General features: G+C 44.5%; 1 protein-coding gene across 3 annotated transcripts in view; it reads right to left on the minus strand.

Annotated features, from left to right (window-relative positions):
• The window catches only part of KDSR (3-ketodihydrosphingosine reductase), a 32,829-nt gene extending 20,630 nt beyond the window's left edge, over window positions 1-12,199 (minus strand). Inside the window, exons 1-5 of one of the 3 annotated variants that reach the window (XM_070420418.1) lie at window positions 11,995-12,199; window positions 7,934-8,023; window positions 5,640-5,696; window positions 2,972-3,037; window positions 2,682-2,777 (exon numbers count right to left, since the gene is read on the minus strand). In XM_070420418.1, coding sequence (XP_070276519.1) covers window positions 2,682-2,777; window positions 2,972-3,037; window positions 5,640-5,696; window positions 7,934-8,023; window positions 11,995-12,105 — 420 coding nt within the window. In that variant the 5' untranslated portion in view covers window positions 12,106-12,199. The remainder of the gene's footprint in view (window positions 1-2,681; window positions 2,778-2,971; window positions 3,038-5,639; window positions 5,697-7,933; window positions 8,024-11,994) is intronic. The other 2 variants (XM_070420416.1, XM_070420415.1) reach the window with 2 other exon arrangements.
• Between the last annotated feature and the right edge of the window lie 9,649 nt (window positions 12,200-21,848).

Raw genomic sequence — 21,848 nt, forward strand, 5'->3', positions numbered from 1 at the left:
GACCTGGCCCATGCCCCACTCTGCCCATCTCTGGGGATGCTCCAGCCACACAGGCCTGCCAGTCCATCCTTGGGTTTGCCAAGCTCCTCCCACCTGGGGCCCTGGCAACTACTGGCTCTTTCCTGGTCCCTCTGTCCCCGTTCCCCAGGTCTCCGACCCCAGCCCCCAGGCTGGGTCTCCATCCACACCACCTCACAGAGCCCCTCAGCCCGTTCCTTTCCCCACAGCACATTCCCCAGTCTGAAATCACACTGCTATCTGCTTGCTCCTGTGGGGTCTTGCTACCTCACCCAGACTTTATTTTCTTGCTCAGCACGCATCCCCCAGGACCCAGAACAATGCTGGGTGCACGAGAGGCTTTCTCTCGAGTATTTTGGGTTGAATGAATGAATACCTGGGAAAGGACATTAGTATTTGTAAGCAGCCACCATGGGCTAAGCGCCACACACAGATTAGGTTACTCGGTCCTCACAGCTCTGGGAGCTCCACCCACTTCATGGAGATGGGAGCTGTGACTGGAACAGAAAGACTGATCTGCCTGAGATCACACAGCTGGCAAAGGGTCAGACTAGAAACCATCAGACCCAATACCTCAAACTGGCTCAGCCTGATGCCAAAGTCCACCTTTCTCTCTGCTGTGCCTGCTGCGGAACAAAGAGCAACAAAGTCATGCGGTGGCTGCCAGCGTGGAAAGATGCTGCAGGTGTGGCAAAGCAACAAATTGTGATTGGGTTGTTTTTTAAACAAAAGAGGGGGGTGAGAGGAAGAGGGAAGGAGGGAAAGAAGGAAAGGAGGGAGGGAAGGAGGGAGGGAGGGAGGGAAAACAGTGTGAATGGGAGACTGAAGGTTGAAAGCAAAGTGAATTTTTTAAAAAGATTAGAATTGTACATTTTTTTATGTTTCACAAGCTTCATATTACAGCATTGTTATTTTCCTTCTCTCTTCATCTCACCTGCTTCATTGTCTGCTTACCATGGATACCCAATACAGGCATTCCCCTGGTAATATATATAGTTTCTTTTATTCTTGCTCACAGTTACATACCCCACAATATATTCACTCAGTTATCTTCCTTCTTCCATCAGACACACAAACGTAAACCATCCTGACCCCCCGTCCCCAAGCAGGCACACCCGCTTCCTGAGGTCCCAGCTTTACAACAGTGCCTTCATTTATTATAACCCTGAAACCTATTCTACCTCAGTCCTCTGTACCCTCTACACTGTCAAGGGGAGTCCACTAACTGTCCCTCCATATCATCTTATACACACACACACACCCTATTCCTCTTGTGCTGGCCACCTCTGAACTCCCTCATCATTTCATGCCAAGATCACTACTACAACTATTTCCCCCAATTGATTCTTCACACTGCTATTGAAATAATCTTTAAAACCCTCCTTTGATTACCCACAGATAAAGGTATACTGGTCAACTATCATTACCTAGTTGATAAAGGAGCCTTAAGACTGTCCAGCCCTGGGTAAGGCACCAGTCTGCTAATATTACATCTGGACTCTCCCAACTTGACTGTAAATCAGAGTGCATGGTGCTTTCCCACAGTCCCCTGGGAGCAAGATATCTAAACTGCTGCTCCAACAGTCTCCTTTCCTACAGCAGATGCAATTTCACTTCACAGACAAAAGCATTCAAAACCCATGACTTTGATGAAGTTAGATAGAACATTAAGAAAAGATGGCAGATACAATGTCAATTAAAAAACTGTTTCTCACTTAAAGATTTCAGATCTGGCCGAAACCGGTTTGGCTCAGTGGATAGAGCGTCAGCCTGCGGACTGAGAGGTCCTGGGTTCGATTCCGGTCAAGGGCATGTACCTGGGTTGCGGGCACATCCCCGGTGGGGGATGTGCAGGAGGCAGCTGATCGATGTTTCTAACTCTATCTCTCTCCCTTCCTCTCTGTAAAAAATCAATAAAATATATTAAAAAAAAAAAAAAGATTTCAGATCTGATGTCCATTTCTTTAGGGCTGAAATAAATGACAAGGAGAGGCTGCATGTCAAACCCGTTTTAAAAATGCAATCATAAATATGACACATTATCTCTTTATTCTGATTTGAAAACTCTTAAAGAGTCTGCTCCTCAACTTTTTGTTTTTTCTATGTTAAAAATACAAACACTTGACATGAAAATCCAGAATCTCTTAGTTTATAAGGGGTTCTCTATCACCTCAGGGATACGTCACAGTGATGTGTTGGAATGGAGGGTCCATTCCTGTTTTATAACTGGGGAAACCAAGGTTGAGAGACGTGTCTGAATCCTTAAGGCTAGACAGTCGTGGCACTGGGACCAAAAGCTTGTGTTGCCTCCCTCTAGTCTCACAAGGCTTCCAGGAAATCTGAACACACTTCATCTATTCCATTTGTAAAGCCCTGCTCTGCTTTAAATATATATATTTTATTGATTTCTCACAGCGAGGAAGGGAGAGGTATAGAGAGCTAGAAACATCGATGAGATAGAAGCATCGATCAGCTGCCTCCTGCACACCCCCAACTGGGGATGTGCCTGCAACCAAGGTACATGCCCTTGACTGGAATTGAACCTGAAACCATTCAGTCCCCAGGCCGACGGTCTATCCAGTGAGCCAAACCAGCCAGGGCAGCCTTGCTCTGCTTTTAGTGTACGGGCTATCTCCATGATCAAAAAACAAATTTTTACTTACTTCGAAAGTACTAACTTCAAGATCTTCAAATTTTCCTGAAATTGACATTCCTGCACAGTTTACAAGCATGTCCACTGGGCCCAGTTTCTCCTGTGCCTGGAAAAATGCATCAGAAAAGACATTAAGGAAGACAAAAGAAGAGTCACTCAGGAGCAAATCAATGCCAATAAGTAAAATCTATAAAACTATTAGACCTCTTAGGAAGATTTACTAATTCCAAACCACCCAGCAAAATGGTAAGAACCAAACAAAAGGCATATGAATTAATTCCAATTAGCTCAGCCTCTTACTTGTTTTATGACATTCTCCACTTGGCTATAGTCTTGGGATACATCAACTGATATACAAAGCACCACCTGTTAGAAAGAGAAAGTAATGACTAAAGCTATGCAGGTATCTGAAACTATTTTTAAAAGTTTTGGAGGGGGTTTTTTAGTTTGTTTTTTTTTTTAATTAAAGGCAATTTTTTCCACAAGATAAGGAGTCCAATTTTGGATATACCAATTGCACTGTTTGAAATCTATTGGCAATGCAATTAGCAGAGTCTAATTTTCTTGGCAGTTTTTATAGAAAATTGTTTCGAGCAAACTCAAAATCTGTTGACAATGCAATTAGCAGAGTCTAACTTTCTTAGGAGTTTTTGTAGACAACTGTTTTAAACAAATGCAAATGTTGGTCAAAGGGTACAAACTTTCAGCTATAAAAGGAGTAAGTTCTGTGGATCTAACGTAGAACGTAAAGGCTGTCATTAATACTGACCTACTGTATACTTGACGTTTGCTAAAAAAATATATCTTAAATGTCCTCACCACACACACAAAATAACTATGTGAAATCATGGATGCGTTAATTGATCGTGGTAATCATTTCACAATGTAAACGTATGTTAAATCATCATGTTGTACACTTTAAAAACATACAATTTTTATTTGTTAATTATACCTCAATGTGGCTGGAAATAGAAAAAAAAAATGCTCCTCTTGAAATGCCACTACTCATCTACAATAACAGAAACGGGTCATTGACCACCTGCAGTCAGAAGGGGAGGCAGGGGCGAGGGCCAACTCTGGGGGGTGCTGGAAATGTTCTGTCTCTGCATCTTGGTGGTGGTTTCACATGTGTGTACACCTTTAAATGGGTGTGGTTTATTGCACATAAATTCTACCTCAAGTTGTTATTAAAAAGACTACATACATTAAAGAATACATAAATCACATCTCAGGTTGTTAATATCTTAAGTTGCTAAAAAGAATAATAATAAATCTAACAAATAGGATTAAAGAATGACTTCCCTTGGAGCAGTATCAGAGCTGTGACTGCCCTGTTGGGACTGAATACCAGTCAGTGGAATACAGAGATAAGTAAACAATATCTACTAGCAGAAGCCACCTCAGCCTGGGCTCCTGCTCAGAGGCTGAGCCACAGGACATTATCGTGGAGACCAAGGGTCAATCTGGGCCTGCAGGAGCTGAGCAGGGAGCCAAGTCATATCTGGTTCCTTCTGAGATTTGCTTGAGATCCCTGCCTCTGGGATGACTGGCCACTCAACTGATTCTCTCAGCAAGAGGGCCACTGAGCCCAGCCCCGGAGCCCACCAGGTATAAACAGCCAGGCCTGGGGTGCGCAGCCCAGAGGGATGGCGGGAAGCCTCGGCCTGTGCTTTACTTTGGAAAACAAGTCCATTTAGTCTTTGAAAAGGAACAGAGTGAGGGAGAAAAGGGGGAGAAAGCATATATTCCGTGCTTACTTTAATAGAAATTTATGAGACAGAAATGAAGAACACTAATAGGGACAAACAATGAGCTTTTGTTTAATTTTCCTTTGTGGGTAATGTTTCCAAAGCAGCGCTTAGGTCACTGACATAGGAACTTCCATATTCCCAGGGAGGTAGCAGAGAGAAGCAGGAAGGTGTCCTTGGTTTCTCAGTCTTTCCATGAATTCTCCCGTGTTGACACCGGCCATCATGCTGAGGTGCAGACAGAGTATGTGTGTGGGTGGGCATGTAAGCACATCAATGATATGCACCCACGTGTAGTGTGGGTACGAGGTGGTAGAAAGAACGTGCATGCACTGGGGAAGGCTGAGTTCCAATCCTGTCCCTTTATCAACTTCCGAGCAGAACCTGGGAAGGCTGCAGTGACCTCACCTGTGCAATAAAGGTGTCAGACAAGATCCCTTCCAGCTCTAAGAAACCAAGTGTGAGAAATGAAGCTGTGACATGGGAGGTCAAAGAGATGAATAAAAAGAGACCAATGGCTGTAGGGTTTTCAGGCAGAAAGTTTTACTTAATGCAAGGAACCCCATCCAAATGATATAAAATCCTAAGGAAAGGAAACACCCCCTTCGAAAATGTGCCCTGGCATATTCCAGACTCAAGGGATTGCCCTGGACTTTTTCCCTGTATCATCACAAAGAAAACAATTGTTTAAAAAGGGAGTAGGAATCATGGAATTAATTTTTAAACATGCCTTTTTATGCAGGATTGGATCATTTACTATACTAGTAAATAAAACCTATACCACAGACAAGTGACATTTTTTAAATGTTAATAAATGTTATACATACTAGTATATATATATATATATATAGACTCCATTTTATCTATCAAACAATTCCATAACCCTGAAATATTTTTAAATGCCCCCTTCCCCTTAAGTGTTGGTATCAAGTTGACTTAAATAAATAATTGAAATAAAATCATTTTCCAGCAAAGTATTTTGTTATTTTGATGGTTTGTGTGTGTGTGTATATGTGTTAGAGTCTATATGCTTTTGTCATAATCTGGAATTCCAGACAATTCCAGCAGTTTCACCTTTTTCACAACAGTCTAGTATGTATTTTAATTAGAAAACTCTCACATCTTCCAGTAAACTATTAAGAACTGAAGAATCCCTTTTTTCCCTTTATGCACCTGTGTTGATTCGTACAGGAAAGGCAGCAGGCAGACAGTGGTTTTACCTGTTTGTCATTAATACAGTGCTTCTCAATTTCTTTCTTTGCCTGCAGCAGCCTCTCCTGAAAGCAAAAAAGAACTATTAGTTCTGGCGATTGTCTACTCATCTGCTTGTTTGTTTAAAAGGAGAGAAAAAGTAATTATTTGTGTAAGTACTCATTAAATTCTAGAAAACACGAAGACAACACCTATGTTGCGCAGGGATGGGCCACATCGACGAAAAAAAAGAAGCTGTAGCATACGCTAAGCTATGGCTAAGCAATAGCAAGTTTTTAAATTCATTGTATAGAACGATAATAGAAAAATAAATGAACTCCAAAAATCCCAATAGACCGTATTAATTGTTGATGGGCACCCTATCAGTTCTAATCAATGTTTTGATCTGACATTTGATATAAACAAGAACAACCATGAGGATATGCAATTAGGGTACATGTGATTCCATGTCGAGAGATCACCCAACATTTCCCTCCTCTGCTATAAAAGCAAATATAGAAAAATCACTTTTTAGATGGACCAGGTAAATCCATGCCTGGCCACTCTCACAATTACTCTTTAGACCAGCAAAGCTGTCCATGGAACAGTAATTCTTCCAATATCTCATTTTGCTTGTTTCACTCATTTTCAGGAAGACAAATACTGGTCTACAGTGTCTTCCTTTGCGCTAAAGGATGCAATTTAACCCTTAGAGTGCCAATCAGTATCCTAGGAACTATGCTAAAATTGCCAAGGCATTTTTGCTGATTTTACAGCAGTTTAGGAAAAAAATTATGAATCGCAAGTAAATGAAGTTACATATTCAAAAACTTAAGGAAACCTTTACTACATTGACATATTTAGCAATATCATCATCACTAATAAAAGCAGACTTAGAACTGGATGCCATTTCGAAGCTTTGATAGCGCTCCCGGCACTTTTGGCCAAAGACAGGAGCGTGATCGCACTCCCCGGCACTCTAGGGGTTAAATACGTCGTGACAGCAGAAAAGCACAAAAGGGAAGGCAATCCTTTGGAAAGACACACCTGTTTTCTAAACATGAATGTGTCTATAATAAAATAATACTGTTCTGTGAATCAATATATGCACAACTCAACTTTGCGAAAATCAGAATAAAATATTACATCAGAAAATCAAGGACTTCTGGAGGCCAGAAAGCCTGTCTGCTCCTCGTTCACCTCCAGGCACACAAGGACCACACAATGAGCTTCTGAGCACCCAAAGTGCGGGCCTCCCTGCCCCCCTTTCCATCTGCCTCGAGTCAAATACAGGCAATGTTTAAACCTCACAAAATGCCTTTTTATTAAAGTCGTGTTTCCATTCCTGTAAGGTGCATGAAAGTCAAAGCAAACTCACTGTTAGAGAAGTCAGCAGTATACCTTTTATGTATATCCTGCCTTTCTTGATTTTAAAAAGAAACAGTGGATGTCCAAGCCTAATTCTGTATCACTGTTTAAACGTTTCCCCCAGAGGCCCCTATGGCCGGCTACTCCCACTGAGGCCTGCTCACCTGTGCACCTCCTATCTGAGCAGTCACAGTACTCCTGCTCTCCCTTTGCGTAGGGGCATCCCAGTGCCCAGGCACCGATGCCATGCTGACGTTCCCATCCCCTCTATCATCATCCCCTTCCCGTCTTCACTCAACAACAATGTCTGAGCACCCGCTGTGAGCCAACTGTGCCGGGCACAGAACAATGGCAGTGGACAATACAACCCTGGTCACTTCCCCCACCCCACGGAGAAAGGGGGACTCCCCCACTGTTTGTGTGAACAGAGTGGCACTGCTTCACAGGGCATGGAAGCAACTTTGGCAAGAACAACAGACCTTGTATCAACTGAACACAGAAAAACAGGTGTTCTGCTCAATTGTTGGGGAGGAGTGAGATTCCTCAGTGCGGTCTGGTTTCACTAGAGATGTGTATCACATCATAAGCAAATGAGAAACATCTACATATCCTATCAGTGCCACCAATGCTCCTGCCGGCACCCCACAGTGAGCGGAGGGCCCTCCAAGCTTCCTGTGGCCAGGTGTACTGCCTAACTTCCTCTCGGCCCCTCCCACCCCAAAATCAGCAGCGTCCATGGTGCTGCCTTATCGTTGATGGCACTAAATATGTATTTGTGGAGCTGGTCTGACTTTGACCAAGAAACTGCCCTGAATATGAGAAATAACCGTGGTTCAGGAAGCATACCTCAAACTAGAGATTTCCAGCGCAGGTGTCGACACCAGGACGTTTGTTACAACCTCTTTGATTAATTTAAAGTTGAATGAGTTACTAATAACATACCTACAAGACTTACCTCATTTCGTGCAACCAGAGTTATGAATGCGCCTTGTTTGTAGCACTCGATAGCAATGCACTTTCCAATGCCACTGGAGCCTCCTGTGACCTAAAAGTAAAAAAAGTCTTCTTAGCACTTGGCATTTCCCTTCTGTTGAAAGCTCAGCTAAAATAATTATGATGGGCTCTAAAAACCAATAGGAAAACTAAACTTTTAGCTACTGTTGCTTCTTCATCCCAGACTTTATGAGTGCAAACATGGAAGATTGTACCATCAGCAGGGCCTGCTGTCATTGTCCCCAGCACTGAACTATATATACACTGCACACCTATACCTTTTCCTGAGTTCACTGGAGGGAAAGTGTCCTGTAAATCTAGCTAATAAATAATACATTAGCCCTAAGTGCCCATCAATAGATGAGTGGATAAAGATGTGGTACATGTATACAATGAAATATTACTCAGCCATGAAAAAGAATGACATCTTCCCATTTGTGACAGCATGGATGGGTGTAGGGGTATTATGCTAAGTGAAATAAGTTAGACAGAGAAAGACAAATACCATGTGAAAGAGCATTATATAAAAATAAAATAATATAAATGAACAAAACAGAAACACACTGGAAGATGTAGAGAACAAACTCAGGATTGTCAGCTGGGAGGAGGGTTGGGGGACTGGGTGAAAAAAGTTTAGGAATTGCGAAGTACAGATTGGTAGTTACAAAATAGCCACAGGAATGTAAAGTACAGAATAGGGAATATAGTCAATAATATTGCAATAACTATGTATGGTGCTGGTGGGTACTAGAATTTTTGGGACATCACTTGGTAAATTATATAAATATCTAACCACTATGCTATATAGCTGAAACGAATCTATATATATAAAAGGCTAAGTGACCAACGGTATGTCCCTCCGACCATATGTCCCTCTGACCGAACGTCTCTCCAACCGACCAGCTGGTATATATGACGTGCAGTGGCAATTTAAAAATAAACGTTGACTCGCGCATGTGCAATACATATAAAGCTCTCACTGCACCAATCTAGACAGAGTAGGAATATTCCTACCTGAACCCGTTTTCAGACATGGTCAGTTATGTGCTTTCTCTCAAGTTCGAAGAGCATGTGACGTTAAAGTTAAAGTTGTAAATACTTCATCACAAGGGAAATTAGTCAAGCACTCTGAAAGTGTTTTTACTCTTAATGTGGTATACAGGGAGATATTAGAATAAGTTTAATCCTGCCTACCCTGCAGGGGCCAGCTCCAATTTCACTTCCTCTAATCAGCTCTTCCTGTTACTCAGTCCCATCCTTTACCCGTCACTTCTATCTTGTGCACAGTTACTTATGTACATGTCTTAGTCCCCCTGCCAGACCTGTAAGTCCCTTGAGGACCAGTACCCACTCCAATGTACCTCCCTCATTCCTAGCACAGTGCAAAGCATAAGCAGTTTCAAAATAAACACTTGCCTACATTCATTTGCAGAATGGTGTATGGTGCTATTCCTATGACAGATACAATGACAAGAACACTTTTAAGTAAAATTTCCTATTTGTTATTCAATGAATGAACGGAAGTTATGAAGAAAATGTATATGCTGTAAAGTGCCATGTTGACATTAGCTGTTGTTATTATTGCTGTCTTTTTCTAGACTGTAATAAGTAAGCTAGCTGTGTGAAATTACCGCACAGCAAAGAACTGTTCGACCTGATCATTTCTAAGATTTTTCCATAAGAACAAGAGTAAGACTTCAACTTTTGGGTCATGCTTCATGGGAAACTAAACCCCCAAGCAAGCCAGCTAATTCTTAGACGGTACCTAAGAATAAGCCATTTCTAGGCTATAATATTCTGAAAGTTATAAGCAAATATGAGAGATCTTCAAGATGGCTGAGAAAAACGGTAACTGTGTACTGAGTTGCCTGACAATTGGTAAACAGAGCCCAGATGTGGGACACTAAAGATAAGTTTAATTTCCTTCCTTTATCATTCCCTCTTACTATTCATTGGAAATTCTATTTAAATGTTACTAACTTTAGTCACACCCTACCCCTCTTATTGAAGGCAAGAGGGGGGAGGGTGTTACAAGGAAAGTTGCTCCCAGCCATCTCCAAAAAAAGGAAAACTTGATTTTCCAGTACACAAGTCAATTAAACAGCTTTTTAAATATATTTTTATTGATTTTTTTACAGAGAGGAAGGGAGAGGGATAGAGAGTTAGAAACATCGATGAGCGAGAAACATCGATCAGCTGCCTCCTGCATACCCCCCACTGGGGATGTGCCCGCAGCCAAGGTACATGCCCTTGACTGGAATCGAACCTGGGACCCTTCAGTCTGCAGGCCGACGCTCTATCCACTGAGCCAAACCGGTTAGGGCAATTAAACAGCTTTTTAAAAACCAGCTGATGTACAAGAGTACATACCCTGTAAGACGTCTGCAATTAGGGAGATAACACTAGTATGTAAGAATTGTTTTAAAAAGAGAAACAATAAATAATTATGACCTAGTCTGTTCATGCTTCCACATAAACAACCATGCCAAACGCCAGCTCCCTCTCCTAACACCACCTGGTCTAGTCCTAACAAATCTCAAGAAAAATAATTATGTTTTCGCTCTCCTTATAACATTAAAAAGGAGGACAGATGGTGACAGATGTGAATTATTCATGTCACCCTCACATCACTTATAAGGGCGTTTTAAAACTAGACAGTGAACGTAAGAAATTCCTCTTGGTGTCTCCCAGGCTTGTCTGTCACCTTACCGACCAGCGGCCTGCAGCATCATGGGGTGGAAGGAGCAGAGTCAAGGTTAAGGGAAACTCTCTTAGAGACACTGACTCAAATTTTTCATCAATGCATTTGGCTTTCCCTTTTTCCAAGTTACGCTCTGCAAACATAAGTTCTGAAAGAATCCAACCTTTAAAGCCATGCGATGGTGGCAGAAGTTATCCTGCGGATGGATGTGACACCTTCAGGATTTGGCATGACTGTAAAGTTTTGCTCCTCTCTCTGTCTTGCTCTCTCTCAAAGAATTTACACTCACCTCCTCATCTATCTTCCACACAGGGAAGCGCAGGAGTTGGAAATTCACGAATTATTTTACAAAAGAGAATTTAAAGAAAACACCTTTTCTCATTCCCGAAGCTGGTCCAGATTTAAAGCCCACGACAAGAAATGGCCATCCTGTCCTATGGCACACAGCTCAGTGGGGAAGCTCGAGTATGTCACCTCGGGCACCAGGAGGATCTGTGCCACCAGCTTAGTCCCGACCCATAACCTCCCGCCTCAGTGTGCACCCCGGGGTGGGGAAATTCAAAGCCGCCGCAAAAAGCGAGGTGCTGGGCGCAGGGAAGGTGGCATTCTCAGTTTAAAAGAAGTGCTACACCTGCAGAAAGGGAATCTTTGAAGGCACGAGCTTCCGGTAAGAAACAAACCAAACCCATCCACAGCCCTTTCACTCCTAAAGCGCCGCCAGGTGGATCGGACTCCGATGCCGGCACCGGGTCGCCCAGGAACCGCCATCAGCCGACCCCAGGCTGAGCTGCCAGAGAAACCAGCAGTGCAGACGGGGCAGAAGCGTCCCGGCACCTCCCTCCGGCCAGGGCTGCCGGCCCACTGGGCTCGGCCAGTTTCCCCCAAGTGAGTCACCCCCTGGATGCCTTTGGCAACTGCTCGGTCCGCCTCTCGCACAGGCCAGCTCCCAGCTCCCGGCGCCTCGGCCCCTCCTGGCGGCAGGGACTCCCTCCCTGCCTCTCCCCCCAACCCCCCCTCCCCGCCCCCGACCACGGTGTCCTTGACAAAGTTTCTCAGCCTCTCCGTTGACTGACTCGTCGGGAAAACTGAGGACAAAAACAGCCCCATCCCGGGGATGCGCCGGGGTCACCGAGCGGCTCCGGCCCCCGGAGCACCGGGAGGAGCCAGCTGCGGCGAGGCCGGTCCCCGAGGGCCTCCGCGCGGCCGGCGCCAGGTGCACAGCCAGGTGCACGGCGGCAGGGGACCCGCGGTGGGGAGAAGGGGCGGGCCGGGCCGGCCGCGCGGGCCGGGAGGTGGCGGCGCAGCCCCGGGAGGCCACTCACCACCACATGCGCGCCGGGCAGGGCGAGGGGCTTGGGGCTGATGAGCGGGGACAGCATGTAGAGCAGCAGCACGAACGCCACGAGGCAGGTGCCCACCAGCAGCAGCATCATCGCTCGGCCGGCGGGTCGGGGGCGGGCGGCGCCGGGATCACGCGCGGCGGCGCTGCAGGCGCCTGTGTTTGGGTCCCGGGCGGGCGGCGGCCGAGGGGAAGAGGCGGAGCCGGCAGAGGGCGCGACCGCGGCGGGGCGGCGCCACCGGCGGAGACGCGGGACCCGGTGCGCGGCGCCCGTGGCGTAGGCCGGCCCGCAGCCTCCCCCGGTCCCCGCTCCCCCTTCCCCTCGGCGCCCCCTGAGCGCCTCTGCGCGGGCGCGGTGAGCGCGCTGTTTGGGTGGCGGGTGCCTCTGGGGAGCGCGGGGAGCTGGTGCCCCGCCTTCCCGGTGTCGCGCCGGGCGTTGGGCCGCTCGGGGCGTGGGTTCCGCCACGTCGCCGAGTGTCGCCCAGCCCCGCGGCCCGCCTGGCAGGAGCCACCCGGGCTCGGGCCGTGGGGCCCGACCCTGCCGGCGCCTGGGAGCCCGGCATCAAGCTCTGAAATCCCGGCCTCCATTTCGCAGGTCCGGGGCGTTCCTAGGAAATGGTCACAGCCCATTGTCCCTGTTCAGAGGAACGGGAAGACCTGAATATGGCATTTACGAAGTCACTCACATGGTTCCATTTCGTTGAGCTGAGTTCATCTTTTTTTACCAAAGCAAGGTTTAAATTAAAAATAAATAAATAAAAAGGTTGTGATCTAATTCACATCCCGATTTAAAGTGTGAAATAAATGTATTTACTGCACTCAGAGCTATGCAACCTCTCCACAATTTTAAAACATTTCATTACACCTCCCTCGCCACCAAAATATCCTGTTCCCATCAGCAATCAATGCCCATTAGGCAATCACCAGTTTTTGTCTCTATGGGACTGCTTATTCCAGATAAACAAATGGAATCATACGCAAGGTAGCCTGTTGTGTCCAGCTTCTTTCACTTGGCATGTTCCCAAGGTCCATCCATGTTGTACCATGGATCAGTATTTTATTGTTTTTATCAACAAATTATATTCCATTGTGTGGACAGACCACATTTCATTTATCCAGTCATTAATTGATGGGCATTCAGGTTGCTTCCACTTTAGGGTTTTTGGGGTTTTTTTGTTGTTGTTTTTAAATATAGATTTTTATTGATTTTTAGGGAGAGAAAAGGAAGGGAAAAGGATAGAGAGATGGAAACATCCATGAGAGAAAGAGAAACATCATCAATAGGCCGCCTCCTCCACGCTTCCCACAGGGGGTTGAGCCTGCATCGGGGCATGTGCCCTGACCTGGAATCCAACCGGTGACCTCTTGGTTCCATGCTCAACTGCTGAGCTACACTTTGGGCTTTTGTGAATAATGCTGCTGTGAACTTTCACAACCAAGTTTTTGTGAGGACACATGTTTTCCTTTATCTGGGGGTATAGACCTAGAAGTGTAATTGCTGGCTCTTGTGAACGGAAAAGGGGTTCTACATAAAGTAACCTCACAGGGTGATCTGGTCATAAATCCCAAAGTGGGCAGGTCATGGTGGGTAGTCACTCCCAAGAACTTGGTTAGTAAAAGGCTTACCTGCTGGGGTCCAGCCCCAGAAGGTCCAAGGGTTCCCCAAGGTGTGGACGGAGTAGGCGATGAAGGAATGACACAGAGACAGCGTTCAGTTGATCAGCATAGCAAGGTTCTCCCGCCAGCAGCCTAGCCAGGATCTCTAGCTAGGACCTCCAGCCAAGTTCTGTTCAGGTTCTCCAGCCAGGTTCAGTCGCCAGGTTCTGTAGCAAGGTTCTCCGGCCAGGTTCTATCCAGGTTCTCCTGCCATGTTCTGTCTAGGTTCTCCAGCCAAGTTCTGTTGCTAGGTTCTGTCACTAGGTTCTGTTTTTAGGTTCCGTGTCTAGGTTTTGTCTCTAGGTTCTGTCCCTAGGTTCTGTGTCTAGGTTCTCTGTAGGATCTCCAGCCAAGTCCTGTCTCTAGGTTCTGTCTCTAGTTTCTGTCTCTAGGTTCTGGGTCTTGTTGTCTTGTTACATCTGTATTTATACCAGTTGATTTTAATCCTGTCAATTTCTATTCCAAAGGTCAGGGCGTTTCCCATCTCCATTCCAGGCAGTAAAGATTATGTAGCTTAAGAGTGATTGTTCTTAGTTAAAGTGATTAACCACCCACCTGGCACTTAGTTAAGGGGTTTTATTCCCTTCCTAACTTCAGGGAAAAATTCCTACCTGGGGAAACAACCTTTCTCGGGGAGAGGTGACCTTGGTCAAAACACACAGCACCAAGAAGGGGAGCAAACATATCAAGAACAGTATGCCATATATGCCAGGTCCCCTGAAACATATGCTGTGCAGATGTTTCTTCTCTGCAGCAACCATGCCAAGCAGCAAGGATGGACCGGCTCCCGGCACTTACCTTTGCCTTAAGCAAGCCCTGTCTGTGCACCTAGGTTTACACACCTTTGAAATGATATTTTTAGACCCTCCTTCTAAAGCATGACCTCAAGAGAACACATAATCATCTTAACTATGCTGTAACCCAATCCCCCACCTTGCTTTCTCCCACCTTCAGGTAATCTTACTTCTTTCTTTAATTCTAAATGCACAGAAGCTGCAGACTGTCATTTCTTGGAAGCATTTATCTCAGTGTGTTGCGATCTGGCTTCCAGGCTTGTCCTCTGTTTGGCTCAAATGAATTTTTATAAAAACTGTCTACACGTTTGACCATTTTCACATCGACAATCTTATAACTGTTTCACCAGAACTGCCAGACTGCCAAAGCAGCTGAACCACTTTACATTCCCACCAACAGTGTATGAGGATTCCAATTTCCCTATATCCTCAGCAACACTTACCATCTTTTTAATTATAGCCTTCCTAGTGAGTGTGAAGTGACATTTCATTGTGATTTTGACTTGCATAAGGCACTCATTTTTGTTTGCTTGCCTTTCCTTTTTGTTGTTATTTTTAGGAATACTCAGGACCTCAGAGCAAAGGATCTGAGTTTTTCTTCTTTATTCACTTATTGCCCTGAATTAGCCAAATTACAGGGATTGAGGGCATACTTCTGACACCAACTGCAAGTTTGGGCAATTCCTAAATCACCTGTTTTGATAAGTCCCTAGAAGGGCTCACAGAACTCACTGAGAACTGTTATATTCATTGCGATCAACCGTTTACGACAAAGTCAGCTAAAGAAAAATGTGCATGGGGCAAAGTATGGAGGGCTCTAACTGCACAGCTTCTGTTGTCCTCTCCCACGGAGTCAGGACGTGTGACCCTCTCAACACTCGAGTGTGACAATATGCATCAAACTCCTCTGGTGTCGAGAGATTTTTATTGAGGCTTCCTTATGTAGGAGTGATTGATTGCCCATATGGCTAAACTCAGACTCCAGGTCAAATGATATTGCATGATACAAAGCTTATGACATGGTCGATCTTTCTGGCATGGCCAGCCCCCACCTTAAAATCTAGTTTGGCTAGCCCTCATCTAAACAAAGACACTTCTATCAGGTAGGACATTCATCACTTCCCAGAAGCCAAAGACAAAGGCCAGACCTTCTCTTTGGGCAAGGCCAATTCTTTACCACACAGGCCACCACCTGGTCTTTGTTCAAAGTTCTCCTACAAATAAACACATGCCCAATATCTGGAGGAGGCAGTGTGGAGTAGGAGGCTCTTAACTCAATTTCCCTATGGATTTGACCATGAATAACAGCACTATAATCTAAGACAATGACAGCGTTACACTGTAACGCTGTACCAGGTAGAAAAAAGGAAAGTTGAGGTGATAGGAGAAAAGTGTAGTCACAAGAACTACATAGTCATGCTAGCATCCGCCCCTACTCCTCCTCCAGCTCCCCACAAAAAGTGGAGGAATCTAGTGGGGACCCTCCCTTGGTCCCCCTCCTGCTGAGTGTGAGTGCACGTTCAGCAAGACCTGTAAGTCAGCCCTATGACCTTTATCTTTCCTTCCTCGGTTCAACTGCCTGTTTCAATTCTCTATTAGACCTTTACTCTGAGGATAATATGCAACATATGTCCATTACATGTGCTTGCTACCTCTTTGACCACTGTCGGACTCTATGGGCTATAAAATGTGCTTCTAGGTCTGAAGAAACATAATTCAGTCGGAATTGGTGAAATATCTTCTGGTTCAGGCCTTTTATAGCATTTTGAGCATTGCATCTACCTCTGGGCATGCAAAATCCAGTCCAATCTGTCTACTCAGGTCAAGATCTACTTGTAACCTTCCAGGGCTAAAAGCATCCGTCTGCCACCAGCTCTGTGTCACACCTTCCCTCTGGGGAATCTTCCCCATAGTCATCGGCAGCCTCTGTCATTTAAAAATAATATTTTTATTGATTTGGGAGAGGGAGGGAGAGAAACATCAATGATGAGAGAGAATCATTGACTGGCTGCCTATTGCAGGCCCCACACTGGGGATCAAGCCTGCAATCCAGGCATGTACCCTGACCAGGAATCGAACCATGACCTCCTGGTTCATAGGTCAACACTCAGCCTCTGAGCCATTTTTGTTGGCACAGCAAAGTTACTGATATTTGGTGACCCAGAGGGACCAAGAGGACTATGTCTAGATTCATCCCATCTCTGAATTGCCATAGCCCCACATCCATTCATTTCATGACCCAGGTGGCCACCTCAAGTGAGCACACCAGACTATCCATTTGCTGGTTCCGATCGCCTTCTAATCTTTAGGAGGTTCTGATGACCAGCAACAGGCCCTACTTTAATGTACCCCTTGAGTTTCCATAGTGATTCCCATACAGTTATGTCCCCTACAGGCATCCGTTTCTCATCGCCCTTATACCTAACCATATGGCCAGGCCATCAGCTCATGCCCAGTTGTTTCAACACCCAAACATAGGGACTGACAGTATGTAATCCAGCCAACTGAGCTGGTTTGTTTTTACCTTCTTCAGAGTGGCAGCCTTCCAAATTGGGTGCTGTCCACTCATTCACCTTGAACCTGACATCCATAAACCACACAGCTCTTCTTTTGTTTGATAGAGAGCTATGCATAGGACACAGCCCAAGTGGCCAAAGTGGCTACAGGCCCAGCAATTCCTCAGGTGGCTCCAAAGTCAGCCCTGGAGTCTATCTACTGTGAACACAGTTCACTTCTTTGCATTTCCTGGTAGCATGTTCCTGCAAAACCGGTTCCATTTTATTATGAAACTCTTTTGGGCACTGCCTTCCCCATTAGAGTGTTTCTCTAACATCACCAAAGACGATGTATCTCCAACTGGTCCTGTCACTCTGGGAAACTCTGCCTAATAGAGGAGGGATCCTGGGATTAAATGCAAAACTATGAAACCTTTAAAAAAACACATTGGATTTTAAAAGGATGAAGACTTTGGCCAGTCCGGGGGACAAAATAAAAACCAGGTCACTTATTTACAAAAAGCTAGTTTCAGATTTCTCCACAGTAACATTCAACGTGAGAGAACAATAATACATCTATAAGAGTCTCAAGGAAAGAATGGTGAGCCAAGCAGGTTTTATATCCAGCTGATCTATATTTCACCCATTGAACATGGAATAATTAAGGAAATATTTTTCCCATAAGTGCTTCTTGAGGGAAGTATTAAGGCTATTGTCTTAGTCCATTTGGGCTGCTGTAACAGAACACCATAGACAGGGTGGCTTATAAACAATAGAAATTTCTGTTTGGGAGGCTGGAAAGTCCAAAATTAAGATACTGGCAGATGTGGAGATGTAGCAAGAAGGAAGTTTCTGAAAGCCAGAAACAGAGCTCTCAGCAGAAGCTGAATCTGCTGGCACCTGGATCTTGGACTTCCAGCCTCCAGAACTGTAAGAAATGTCTGTTGTGTAAGCCACCCAGTCTATGATGTTTTCTCATGGTGGCCCTAGCTAAGATCATGCCATTAAATAATTTCAAATTTGTCATAAACATTATAGAATCCACACACATTACTACTTCACTAAACCTATTTTTCATAGCAAGGAGGAAGCAATGCATTGATTGACAGACGGGCACAAACTCCCTATCAAGGTAACTACTCGTATTTCAAATAAAATGAGTACAAATATTTTGGTGTTCATTTTTTCATAATCACTCCATCATCATCCTTAGGTACCATTTGCCACATTCAGGATAGTGCTTTGTGTTACACAAAAAAGTTCAGTTGAATTAGTATTATTTCATAAATTAAGATTAAAAATGTTCCTGGCTGATGTGGCTCAGTTTGTTGAGCACCATCCCATACACCAAGGGGTCACTGGTTCAATTCCTAGTCTGGGAACATACCCAGGTTGTGGGTTTGATCCCTGTTGGGGTGCATAAGGGAGGCAATCAATTGATGTGTCTCTCATATCAATGTTTCTCCATCTTTCTCTGTCTCTCACACACATATTAATGGAAAACAGTTTAAAAAGATTAAAAATAATGCAGACTTTACTTCCGCAGTTTAGCTTATAATGTAAAACTCAGTTAAAAAAAACAACAACAAAACAAAACAGAGGAGAAACCAAGATGGCGCCATAGGTAAACACCCGAGATTGCTGCCTCGCACAACCACTTCAAAAATACAACTAAAAGACGGAATGCACATCATCCAGAACCACAGGAAGGCTGGCTGAGTGGAAATTCTACAGCTAGAAGGAAAGAGAAAAGCATACTGATACTCAGAGGAGGTGCGGTGCGGAAGTAAAATCCAGAGGTACAGAGGCGCATGTGGAAAGGGTTGGTGGCTGAGGACACGGTTGTCTTTTTCAATCGGGAGGGAGTCTCAAGCTCTGAGCTCCAGTTCCGGGTGAGTCTCTGGGGACCCAGACTCATACGGGAGAAACTGGACTGTCTGGCATCGGTGGCATCGGTCAGAACTCGAGGGAAGCTTTCTCTCAGGGTTGCTTGCACACTGAGAAGCAGGGCCTCTGAGGGCAGGACTGAGAACAGCCATAACTGCTTGCTCCGCCCTGTTGATCCCCTGGGACTCTGCCCTGCCCAAGCCATAGAGGCTTTTGCATATGAAAGGCCTGGCACTTTGCAATCTGATAATTACCTAACAAACTGCAGCTGGCCCAAGGCCCCAGGGCAACTTGCATTGCATCACAGTTGGCTCCTGCTGGATAGCCTCAGGCAGAGGCTAGATTAACACCTCCTTACGAGATCCAGGAGCCAGTGCGCCCAGTGGTCAGAGTGGGACCAGCCAGATTGCAGCTCCTCTGATTCATAAAGGACACACTCAGGGGGCAGACTCAGTGAGTACCAAAGCCCCATTGAAGCAAGTCTTGCCCCGGAGGGGTGTCTCCAGCACAGAAGTTCTCCCATTGCAGACAGCTGATTCTCACAGCCAATTGGCCTGGAGGTCAATCCCTCCCAGTATTACCTACAACAATCAAGGCTTAACTACAACAAGACTGTGCACAAAGCCCACAAGGGGGTGCACCAAGAGTGTCCGCCTCAGGTAATTGGGGAGGCTAAGCCACTGGGCCCTATAGGACACCTAGTACAGAAAGCCACTCTAACGACACAGAGAAGCATAAAAAAACACGGAGACAAAGAAACAGGACACAAATGACAGAAATGGAGGAAAGCAAACTACTGGATATAGTGTTCAAAACCACACTTTTAAGGTTTTTCAAGAATTTTCTAGAAACCGCCGATAAACTTAATGAGACCCTCAAGAAATCTAGTGAGACCCTCGAGGTTGTGATAAAGGACCAACTAGAAATTAAGCATACACTGACTGAAATAAAGAATATTATACAGACTCCCAACAGCAGACTAGAGGATCGCAAGAATCAAGTCAAAGATTTGAAATACGAAGAAACAAAAAACACCCAACCGGAAAAGCAAAATGAAAAAAGAACCCAAAAATATGAAGATAGTGTAAGGAGCCTCTGGGACAACTTCAAGCGTACCAACATCCGAATTATAGGGGTGCCAGAAGAAGAGAGCAAGATATTGAAAACCTATTTGAAGAAATAATGACAGAAAACTTCCCTTACCTGGTCAAAGAAATAGACTTACAAGTCCAGGAAGTGCAGAGAACCCCAAACAAAAGGAATCCAAAGAGGACCACACCAAGACACATCATAATTAAAATGCCAAGAGTAAAAGACAAAGAGAGAATCTTAAAAGCAGCAAGAGAAAGACAGTCAGTTACCTACAAGGGAGTACCCATACGAATGTCAGCTGATTTCTCAACAGAAACTTTGCAGGCCAGAAGGGAATGGCAAGAAATATTCAAAGTGATGAAGAGCAAGAACCTACAACCAAGATTACTTTATCCAGCAAAGCTATCATTCAGAAGTGAAGGCCAGATAAAGAGCTTCACAGATAAGGAAAAGCTAAAGGAGTTCATCACCACTAAATCAGTATTATATGAAATGCTGAAAGGTATCCTTTAAGAAGAGGAAGAAGAAGAAAATGGTAAAGATACAAACTATGAACAACAAATACACATCTATCAACAAGTAAATCTAAAAATCAAGTGAATAAATAATCTGATGAACAGAATAAACTGGTGATTATAATAGAATCAGGGGCATTGAAAGGGAGTGGACTGACTATTCTTGGGGGGGAAAGGGGTGTGGGGGATTCAGGAAGAGACTTGACAAAAATCGTGCACCTATGGATGAGGACAGTGGGGGGGGTAAGGGCAGAGGGTGGGGTGGGAAACGGGTGGAGGGGAGCTATGGGGGGAAAAGGAGGAACAACTGTAATAATCTGAACAATAAAGATTTAATTAAAAATAAATAAATAAATAAATAAAAACAAACGAAACTGGCTTGAAACTGGGAAAGCGCAACTCTTACTTACAGAATTTAAAGTAATAAATGTAACATTTATTAATGTAAGGAATGAGAGAAACTGAAAATCACCATAGAACACCAGATAATAATTGCTGCTATAGGCAAGAACGACAGTGAGTGGGTAAAAAATTATGGAGAAACAGAATAATGCATACTCTCAATGGATCTTCCCCCAAATAGTTACCAAATACTGTGTAATTTTAACATATACCCACAATTCTTCATTTCTCTCCCTCCAGGAAGGAAGCTTAATTTCCTTTTCCTTCCTCGAAGGCAAGACTTGGCAACTAGCTTCTGAAGGACAGTGTGTGGAAAGGAAAAATAGTAATTTTCTGTGGAAAGCCCGCTCCCCCCCCCCCCCAACACCTTATTAATCACGAGTGAAGGTAATTAACATCACTGAGAATAAGATGTTGATATCATGTCCTCCTGATTTGATACGCTAGTAGGGCACATCACTTATATGGTGTTCTTCTCCCAAATTCCCAACCTTAGTCTAATTAGAGAAGGCATCAAACAAACCCAAATTGAGGGGCATTCTTCAAAATATCTGGCTAAAACTCTTCCAGTGTCTCACGTTCAAAAATAAATAAATAATCAAAATAAATAAAACACTAAAAAAAAAGTGTCTCAAGTTCCTGAGAGGAAAGACTGAGGCAACATCACTGAGTAAAGGAGACTAGGAGATACGATGACTAAATGCCATCCTGGGTTGGATCCTGAAACAGAAAAAGGACATTAGTGGAAAAATTGGTAAAATCAAAATAAAGCAGTAGTGTGGTTGATGGGATTGTGCTAACGTTAATTTCTTGGTTTGATTATACCATGGTTACATATGATGTTAACATTAGGGAAAGCTTGTAAAAATTGCACAGGAACGCTCTACATTAACTTCCTCTTCTGCCCAGTTGTTCCCTCCCCTTTCTGTTCACAGGTGTTGATCTTTTTTTTTTTTTAAATATATTTTATTGATTTTTTACAGAGAGGAAGGGAGA

This window comes from Myotis yumanensis, unplaced genomic scaffold, assembly GCF_028538775.1.
Source record: "Myotis yumanensis isolate MYYU_CA2020_CCGP unplaced genomic scaffold, mMyoYum1.0.hap1 SCAF_7, whole genome shotgun sequence".
NCBI lineage: Eukaryota > Metazoa > Chordata > Mammalia > Chiroptera > Vespertilionidae > Myotis > Myotis yumanensis.